The sequence below is a fragment of the Odocoileus virginianus genome, chromosome 29, assembly GCF_023699985.2.
Source record: "Odocoileus virginianus isolate 20LAN1187 ecotype Illinois chromosome 29, Ovbor_1.2, whole genome shotgun sequence".
Classification (NCBI taxonomy): domain Eukaryota; kingdom Metazoa; phylum Chordata; class Mammalia; order Artiodactyla; family Cervidae; genus Odocoileus; species Odocoileus virginianus.
The window spans coordinates 42005893-42016392 of NC_069702.1; the positions used below are offsets into that span (position 1 = coordinate 42005893).

The 10500-nt window shown below is 37.8% G+C and overlaps 1 protein-coding gene and 1 pseudogene across 1 annotated transcript in view; both read right to left on the reverse strand.

The window, feature by feature from the left end:
- Positions 1 to 9931, reverse strand: part of POLR2B (RNA polymerase II subunit B) — a 43800-nt gene extending 33869 nt beyond the window's left edge. Inside the window, exons 1-3 of the mRNA XM_020873869.2 lie at positions 9841 to 9931; positions 6033 to 6105; positions 2290 to 2440 (exon numbers count right to left, since the gene is read on the reverse strand). Coding sequence (XP_020729528.1) covers positions 2290 to 2440; positions 6033 to 6105; positions 9841 to 9859 — 243 coding nt within the window. The 5' untranslated portion in view covers positions 9860 to 9931. The remainder of the gene's footprint in view (positions 1 to 2289; positions 2441 to 6032; positions 6106 to 9840) is intronic.
- Positions 7313 to 9928, reverse strand: LOC139032059 (vesicle transport protein SFT2A pseudogene; annotated as a pseudogene).
- Positions 9932 to 10500: the final 569 nt, after the last annotated feature.

Consider the following 10500-nt stretch of genomic DNA (forward strand, 5'->3'; position numbering starts at 1 on the left):
CTCCCATCTCTAGGTTGCTGAGAGAGGTGCCTTTCTTCAGAAAACCTTTGGGATGGGAACTTTCCCAGGAAGATGAAGGATGGAATGCTCATTGTTGGGTTTCATCTCTCCCTTTGACCCAAAACTTCCCACAAAAATGTCTCAAGAAACCTTCCTGAGACTTAGCATTCTGTCCCATTCACTAACTGCCAATTCCCACGGGCAGATAACTGGGAATCCTTGAGGGGGCATTTCTGTGTAAGAGACGTATGGAATCAGTATGATAGCCACCTTCTTATAATACTGAGTGCAAAGAGGAATTAAAAAAAAAAAAAAACCAACAACAGAAAATCCTAATTACTATTCTACATAAAGGAATGAGAACTTCCAACCATGGCTGACTATAGCTTATTTCACAGTTAAAAAAAGAAAAGAAAGAAAAAAGAAAAAAATTTTCAATTAAATATCTATCTGCTACCCAATAAAACAAGATCCAAGAGAACTTTCCAGAGTTAAATGGATACAGAATTTCTCTCTAAATCAAACCTCAGAAAAGGAAAAGATGGAACTAAACAGGTCACTAAAGGAAAATTATTAATACCCAAGTTTCCCAAGCTGGAGTAGGTAAAGAGCAAAAAGAACTACTGGTGATAATGAAACAAAAGGAATGCAGCCATTATTATCTGAAACTTAAGCTATTTCAAAATTTCTTCCCATTCCCAGTAAACATCATTTCCAAAGCAACCTTTTTAAAATAATGCTTTATATACATTCTTTGACAGTCTTTACACAATTTCCCATGACAGCCAATGACATCCAAGCATGTAACAACCTAGTTCCATCTTATCTTCTACTATCAAAAAGAGATCAAGTCAAAAACAATATACTGACTACAGTGGTCCCTCCATTCCAACCACAAGCCAAATACATAAAGTATCTTTTGCTGAAATGATTAAATATCTTTTCTCTACTAAGACAAATGCCCTTCACGGTCAGCTTAAGTCCCTCCCATCTTTTTCACTAAGCTCTGATACCAAAGCTTGAGAGATCTCTTCCTTCTATAGTACTTATTTTGTAACTCTGAATATGCTATATTGTTCTCTCTCATTTTGAAAAGACCATACAGAAAAAAATGCCATATATTAAAAAAAAAAGACATTTTACACTCATTTTTCCAACACAGTGCCAGAAGAGTCAATTATTTTTGTTCTCAAGAGCAAAGTCTATGCAGTATCTCCACCCAAAATGAGAATAATACACCAGTCCTTATGAGATAAGCTACGGAAAAGAGGGACTCATCTGGCAGGAAATAATAATCTCTCCCTCTAATTCTACTTCTTTTTTACCTCATTTTGGTTTTTAGTTTTCCCTGTTCCTCAAGAGCAATCAAGCTGCCTCTCTACTCAAAAACTGGGAACATGGAATTCCCAGGTGGGTTAGTGGCTAGGATTCTGGGCTTTCGCTGCCATGGCGTGGATTTGATCCCTGGTTGGGGAAACTGAGATCCCCCAACCCATGTAGCCAATAAATAAATAGTGCTTTAAAAAAACAAAAACAAAAACTGGGGTGGGAAAAAGGTTCCTGAGGGAGGGGAAATATGTATACCTACGGCTGATTCATGTTGACGTATGGCAGAAACCAACAACACTGTAAAGCAAAACCAACAACACTGTAAAGCGATTATCCTCCAATTAAAAATAAATAAGGAAAAAAAAACTAGGGACAGTCATTATTTTCGACTACATACGCACTTCTTTACAATCACTCACTTAAAACTAGATTCTAAAATGACAGTCCTGCTATGATTTTAACAATGCTGAAAACATGCATGTGTTAAAAAAAAAAACAAAAAACTACAAATGAATTTAGAAAAATTAAAAGAGCTGATATATTTGGGTGATTTTCCCTTATTATCTCATATTGATATAATAATGTATTTCATGCAACAAATAATCAAGGGGAAAGTCCTTCATCTACGTTTTCTTTTGATTCCTTACGCTTGGAAAGAAAAAAGGAGGATTTTCTGAAGTAATATGACTATTTCTGGCTTGCTTCTCTTAGTAGCTCATCACATCTCTGAGTTTCCTCTTCCTGACTATTAAATACCTACTATCTGAATAAGAATTAACAATCGTGCATTACTTGCAAAAATGCATCTCTTAAGATTAAATCAAGAGCTGACCGAAACTGTTTTAAGTACACTACAAAAAACACCAACTTTCTTTTTTAACCTTTAAGCCAGGTGAGAAAGGACTGAAATTTCAAATCAATACCCTTATTTATGTTACTTTATTAAAATAACCATCTTACCGGTTCCTCAACTTCGCCACTAGCATGCTGAGCTTCAGCTTGTAGGTCTATAGGTGGAGCATCTTCCACAATTCTTTGAACAGACATCTGAATAAACTCATCAAAAGAATCCAGTTGTTGTCTCACCAAACCTTTCTCATCAAAATAGGAACTGGGAAAATATGAGTTTACAATCAGTTACAACTCATTGATGTTTTTTTAGCATATTTCCCCATTTTCGTCATCATTAAATTCAACAAATATTAATCATAATATAGAAATCACTTTGTACCCATCACTATATAAAATACTATCATGTATCCAAAAAGGGGATGAGACTAGGAACACTTTCTTTGTAGAACTTATTGTTAAGTATGGGGAAATGAGACTTATACTTGTGGGTAAAATTACTAAAACACAAAGTAAGAACTGTAAGGAAGGAAGCCCTAACTTATAACTATCCCTTATAAACTTTATCCAATCTCTCTGAAACATTTCTTGAAACTAAAGAAAATGTATAGTCAAAGAGAAAAACGTTAATATGGATGGGCCATGAGAATATTACACTAAGAGGAAATAAATAAGAGAAAAACAGCACATGATTTCACTCATACAAGGAAACTTTAAAAAAAAAGAAAGAAAACCCAAACCCAAAACAACAGACAGACAAAAGAAAAAAAACTCACAGACATAGAGAACAGATAAGAGGCTGCCAGAGAGAGAAGGCAGTTAGTGTTATACGTGAAATTGGTGAAGGGGGTAAAATGTATGGTGATGGATAATAACTAGACTGGCGGTGATCCCTCTGTGGTATATTCAGATGATCAACTATAAGAACTTTAATTTTAATAAGGAAAAAGATGATGATGTCAGTGACTAAAATATAGCATGTTAAGAATTTCAATGTTAGATTCAAGGTTATCCTCTGCATATGTTAAAGGTAAGATGAGGCAAAGTCATTTAAGTGAAAATACTCAGCAAACGACTGATCATTAAAAATGGAGCAAGGTTGAGAGATCAGAGCTAGTGGTATAGACAGAGAAATCAAACTGTGAAAGCCCTAATGAAGGACAGAGGCTCAAAAAGAAACAACTTATTATTTGCAAGAAGACTCTTTCCCCTCACCACCACACAGGAAGAGCTGCATAGCTGGACCTAGCTTCTAGCCCCTTTTGCTTATTAACCAGCTCCCTCATCTCACACCAATTTTCTGAGCGACATGCATAGCCCAACAAACCATCAGCTTCCCATTTCGGCATCAGGAGATCATCTGAAAGGTTGCTAGCCAGCCTGCAGATTGGCTGGCTTTGGGTCCCATCCTGATTCAGTCACCCATGGCTACCAATATCAGAAGTTCTCTACGACAGAGAACACAGTAACAATCACCCGTATATAAGGTACAGCTTCAAGAAAGATGGAGGCAGAGACTTCCTTGGTGGTCCAGTGGCTAAGACCCTGTGCTCCCAATGCAGGGGGCTAGTTGTGATCCTCCGTCAGGGAACTAGGTCCCAAATGCCACAACTAAGAGTTCGTGGGCCAAAATTAAAAATTCCCACATGCCACAACTAAGACCTGGTACAGCAAATAAATAAATAAAAGTAAGTAAATATTTATAGAATGGTGAAGGTAATTTTCTTCAGTAGAGACTGTGAGCTAACAGGAAAGAAATTTCTCACAACCATTTGGGTCAGCCATTGGTATATAAGAGACACATGGAAGTCACTAGCTGCAAAATAAACAACAGTGGTTTTTATGGACAATTTACAATGAAAAATCTTTTAAAAAACTAAGGACAAGTTTCATCCTCCCAAGAAGCTGAACCATTTCTACTTTTCCCCAAATCATCAGAACAGTACCTCATTAGAATGCCACCCTTTAAACACCTATACTTCTTATTTATGAATAGTTATTATTTTGAATAGTTCTTATTTATGCTATCTACTACAATGGTATCCCTTTATTCCCAGATTCAGTTGTAAAGAATCCGCCTGCCAATGCAGGAGACATCAGTTCATTCCCTGGGTCAAGAAGATCCTCTGGAGAAATGGCAACCCACTCCAGTATTCTTGCCTGGGAAATCTCATGTACAGAAGGAACCTGGAAGGCTATAGCCCATGGGGTCACAAAAGAGTCGGACACAGTGACTAAATAACAACTACCATGACTGATGTACAAGAGGTCATCTTACTAAAGTCGCTATGATATTAAGTATTATCACATTAACAATGCCTGGGAAAGATCACTTGATATCAAACAGTGGAAAAACAAAACATCATCTCACAATAAAGCTCCTATAATCAATTAAAATGCAAAAATCAAACAATATTTTATTCTCTAAGAAACATTAAATGCAAGGACTTGTCAAACAGTGTATTTAATCCTTCAGCAATTTGCCACGTAAGTTGAAAACAATTATTTTTTTGGCTAAGATCAAAACATTCTTTCTCCCTGGCGATCACCAAATACAGGCATCCTCCAAACATCTAGCTGGTTATCGTTTCCTAGTAAAGTGTCTCTTGGTGTTTAATACTGAAAATCATAGATGTAAATGTCTCAGTATGAACTTTACAGTCCACGTATAATAGGAAAAATAAATACATACTTACATCCCATAAACTCAATATATTTCTAACAAAACAATCTTCAGCAAAGCTTCAGTTTTACTCCAAATACAACTAGCAGAATCCAGAAGCGTGTATTCTTCGAAAGGGAAGAGGCTGGGGTGTCATCATATTACTATATACAAAGCAACTGTCTCTTGGGTAAGAGAGAATTGTAGCATTTTACATCCTAACATAGCAAGAGGTGACTTTATTACTTAAAAGTTATTTTTCTTACCTATATGTAAGGCTTCCTGCTCAGTTTTATTAACAGTTTAATTACACTTAGACTTGGATGGGAATGTGGGTTGAAATACAACCTGTTATGACTTTATCCAGTTAAAACAGTGAGAAAACCAAGGAATCAAATAAACAGCACCAGTAATGTAACAAGCAGGCATCATATGCCTCCTGATATAATGCACTGAGAGCAGAACATCATTGTTACCAAAAGTAATCATCTAATTATGAGCATCAGACAAACCCAAACTGAGGGGCAGTCTAAAAAATAATTAGCCTGTATTCTTCAAAAACATCAAGGTCAAAAAAAAAAAGTGAGGCCATGGGACGCTTTGGAAGAAAGATAGTGGGTTTCAGAACCAAAAACCAAACAAAAAAGAGGAAGACTAAGGAACTGTCCTAGATTATAAGAGACAAAAGAATAAGTCATGAAAACTAAATGTAATATATGATCTAATGTTGGATCCAGGATCAGAAAATTTTTGTTTTGTTCCAAACAACTTTAGTGGGACACCAGCAAAACCTGGGTAAGGTCTCTAGGTTAAATGAGATTACTGTATTAATTAATTTCCTTATTTTAATAACTTAGATTATGATTATGTGAAAGAATATTCCTAGGTAAGTTACTAAGTCTCGAATATTTCAGGAAAAAATGCAGATAGATAAAGAATAAGGCAAAGAAAACATAGCATAACGTTAACCTTTAGTGAATCTAGGTGAAGTATACACATGAATTCTTGCATAATTTTTCTATAAATCAAAATACCTTGCAAGTTAAAGTTAGATACTTAAATAAATAACAAGCCAGCACTCATGAAGTGTATTCACATAAAACATCTAATTTTCAAGCAAAGAATAAGTAGGAAATCGCTGGATGGTTTACAGTGCCTTTTAAAACTTACTCAATTTGGTCTAAAACATTACCTAATTACAATCCAGCAAGCCTCCTGCCATAAATCTGGGGTGATTTCATCATCATCTTCATCATATTGCATATCTGCAAAAAAAAAAAAATTATTCTCACTTGCAATAAGTAGTACTAGTTTACATCTCACTCCTATCATGTGAGGTAGCAGAAACACATTTATCTACACTAAATAAAAAACAACTGCTTTACCCCATTTCTGTAAAATCTCAATCATTACTTGAATTGTAATGAAATATTGTATATATGTATGTACATATACATGAGTCTACGTCACATAGGTATTCTCCCAATTCACAAAGAGATCTCATGAGAAATGTTCAGTACAAGTCATAGGAATTTATAACTGTTCCGTCCTCTCCAGAAAGCTCATGTTACTCTTATTAACAGCTAAATATATAATGACTAACAGCAAGCTCACAGTCCTCTGATCCAAAGTCAGAGGTTAGGCTAAGAGGGAGGAGTCAGCAAAGGATTCCAGTAGCTGGGCAATACGTTAAGGCACAGTGTCTATTACAGCAACATTTCATATACGGACAGGGATGACAGCCTGTATTTTCCAAAGATGGCCACACTGTATCTTCCATTTTAAATGTTCTTTTATAAAGCGGTTTTAACACTCTTATCGTCAAGATATAAGGGCAGGGGAGGTTGGTCTATGCTTCTTCCCCTTGATTCTGGATGGGTTTTTAAATCCCCCATAACTAAGAGAATACAGTTGAACCAATGTTACACAATTTTAGAAGCTATAGATCAGGAAAAACAATGCAATTCCACCTTGTTTGCTGAAATACTTACTTTCGGAGCTGTGACTAAGAAGCTCTACTACTCTCAGGCTGGTATACTTAGGTGAGAAAGCCTGAGCAGAGGCGCCACTTAGAGATGTTCCGGTCAGCAATCCCAGGCCTTGAATTTTCCGAGGCTAGGTGCCAGATGCACCGAGAGCAGAGTGTGAGTGAACACTCCAGATCACTCTCCCCAGCTGTCAATATCCAGCCTTTGCGTCTGCCAACCACCAGCATCGGGCAACAGTCAAGCCATTCCCACCATGCTCTGCCCAAATTCCAAGCCCATTTAACTCATGAACATATTAAAGCATTTCTAAGCAGCCACACTCTGGGGTAGTCATGTGTACAATGGAGCGGTTGAAAAATTAGTGTGTACTGGTCCTAATATTAGACTCATCTTTTTAATTTTTTTTTCCAAGTGTGGGTTTATTTCAAAATTATGAAGATTTCTACATTATTTTTTATTATATACAATAAAGCAACGCTTAAAGTAAAAATTTTCACATTTAAAGTTTTTATTTTAAAAAGATATTTTTAAAATGTAAACACATAAAAGCCACCCAAAAAGTTAACTATATCTTGCAGTGTAGGTTTATCCTTAAATATGTACATCTCAAATGCTGTTTGGAAAAGATTTTAAAACTTGCTAAAAATCATTTACAATTGGCAATGATTAAAATATCCTTCTCTCTGAAAGAGCGTATTAATGGCACAAAATGAATTCACTGTCACAAGCACTTAACAGTTTAACGGGTATGTAGTTTTATCAGTATACAAAATAGTCTTAGATGGTCGCTGCAGTTGTTCTGGAGTGATCACTGTATCAGGAAAAGGCCACGTCACCAAAAACAGAACATGGACTTTCAAAAGGTCCTTACAGTCTCCTTCTCTTCAAAGAGTTCTCAGCTCAGGAGAGAAGAACAACATTTAATTACTGCATCCCTTGCGCACGGGATGTATGACAGACTATACTAGGTCATCGACAGGAACTGCAATCTGTAGAATAACATGGCCAGTCCCTTCTTGTGCCACCCGAGAGCAGCACACAGGATGAGGACGAAACACAAAAGCATAATTGTTGCAAAAAATCTCATCGTTCCAAACATTTTCTTCAGTTGTCTCATGGGTCCCATTAAAAAGCATGTACTGGCTAAGGCAGCAGTATTTCCAAAGGTTTAAAACACTGCAAAAAGCTTTATGCCTCCAGGGAGACACAGCAATCCAGTTCCAAGGATGCAGAAGATGCCACTGATGAAGCATATGGGAAACCACTTCAGCCTGGTGTTAAAACTAAGGGACAAGGCATCAAGGACCGGCAGGGTCAGGCCCTGTTCCTCTTTGTCCTGGCCGCTCAGGACCTGCAGAAGCTTCTCCATGACAAACAGTCTCATCTTCTTATGTAAGAGTATGTGTGCTGTATTTTTTTTTTCTATTCTGACCTATATAGACAGTGTGTAAAACTTAATAACTCTGATTCAAAATTTGATGTATAATCCAAAATAAATTATATTAATGAATGCTTCTTGAATCGTCTGAAACTGCTGACTCCTACATGTGGGAAAAGAGGTAAAAAAAAAAAAACTAAGGTATCTAAAATGGCTTCACGATTTCTAGCTTTGATGACACTCTAGATGTTATTATCACAGGCACACAGAAGTTAATAAGGCTGGAAAAGGAGCCGTAATAATGAACTTAGTTTTATATTTATCGATCATTTATCCCTTTTAACATTTCTTATGTCTTTTAGCTTATGAGAAATGAGAATATATCACCTACTAAAAAATTAAGATTTTTTTAAATTTTTTACGCAGACAGAAGTTAAGAAAAAGAATACAATGATACTAATAAATTTCTAGATGCAAGATAAAAATGAAACAGAAGTTTAAACAGTAGACCTTAAGTTTCTACTTCTAGTTTCTCCATGAAGTAAGTGAAGGAACAGAAGAGTGAGGGGCAACCAGGAGGTTGAGAGCTAGAAGAAAATGAACTCTGAAAAAGGAGTTGTGGAGAACGGAAGAGGGAGCATTAAAAACATACAATGAAAATACACTACTCATGACTAAGACTTCTACATGTAAAAAGAAAAAAAGACAGAGTCCCTGCTCAGTAAATTACATACCATCGAGAACTGTGTCATCTCGTGGTAAGAGAAAATGTAAATATCACCTTTCAAGATAATTTACTTAGGCATATAACAACATGAAGTGAAGTCGCTCAGTCGTGTCCGACTCTTCGCGACCCCATGGACTGTAGCCGACCAGGCTCCTCTGTCCATGGGATTTTCCAGGCATGAATACTGGAGTGGGTTGCCGTCTCCTTCTCCAGGGGATATTCCCGACCCAGGGATCGAACCCGTCTCGCGCATTGTAGGCAGACGCTTTACTGACTGAGATACCAGGAATGCCAAACTAGATCAAACTCTGCCCCCCCTCCACACACACACATATACAGAAGCTACATTCTTTGTCCCCGGTGTATTTCCAGAACTTAGCGCAATGTTTGGCACAGGCCGACGCTCAAAAACTATTCAACAAATCCACTAGCGCTGGCCTTAACGACCCAGAGGATTCGGGTGGAGAGGGAGGTGGGAGGGGGGGATCGGGATGGGGAATACATGTAAATCCATGGCTGATTCATGTCAATGTATGGCAAAAACCACTACAATATTGTGCAGTAATTAGCCTCCAACTAATAAAAATAAATGAAAAAAAAAAGGAGCTCTGCTTCAGACGAAATCAAAACTGTACCTGTCGTATGGTTCTGCAGGCTACTTTCAATACGGGAAGGGAGTATCAGGTTCAACCAAGAGAACAAGAGTCCTCCTGACCGAGATCATAAAGGCTACGTTCCCCGCACCCTCCACCTCTCAAAATCTCGGATCCGGCCTGGGATGTGGGGAAACGACTGGGGACGTGGTGGGGGAGGCTGGGGAGGGGGCCGCAAATCCTTCATTCGTCCAACTCCCAACGCTTCCCCCCTTTAAATGTGTCGCTGAGGAGTGCCCTGACTGGTCACCTACCCTCGTCCGCGTCATACATCTTGGCAAACGGCTCCCGAGCCCCTCAATCTCGAAATCACACTCAGAAAGGCGCGTAGCTGCCACCGACCACAGCAGAGTGAGGCGAAGTAATTTCCGTCTCCGGCGTTCCCAGAATACTCTGCGTCCCACACGAAGCCCCGCCCAAAAAGGCTCCAGTTAAGGTCTGCGCCTGCGCGAAGGGCAAGGGAAAAAAAAGGTGGTTAAGGGATAGTATTGCACATGCGCGGTTTATGGGTTGAGGTTTCCTTTTCTTGAGTGGGAGAACCGCTGCTTACTGTCTCCGGGCTGGCTCCTGCAAATGAAGCTTTGTTTTCTAGTGTTGCACAAATAATAGCACCAAAAGAAAGAAAAAGAAGAGTTAATAATAAAAGGTTTAATTGTCCCCGTGCTCTATTTTTTTTCAGTTCCAAAGATTTAAAAACACGAAGATTTTAAGGATTTGTGTACACCAACTATGCGTCATATTTTTTAAAAAAATGTTTAAGAAATGTGATTTTAATGCTGTTGCACGAATAATGAATGATACCCGAAAAAAGCCAAGCGGATATATTAATAAAATGTTTTAATTGTGGCAGTAAGTCTGCGACATTCGATTTTTAATTTTCCAGTTCGAAAGACAAACACGTAGCTTCTAACAAT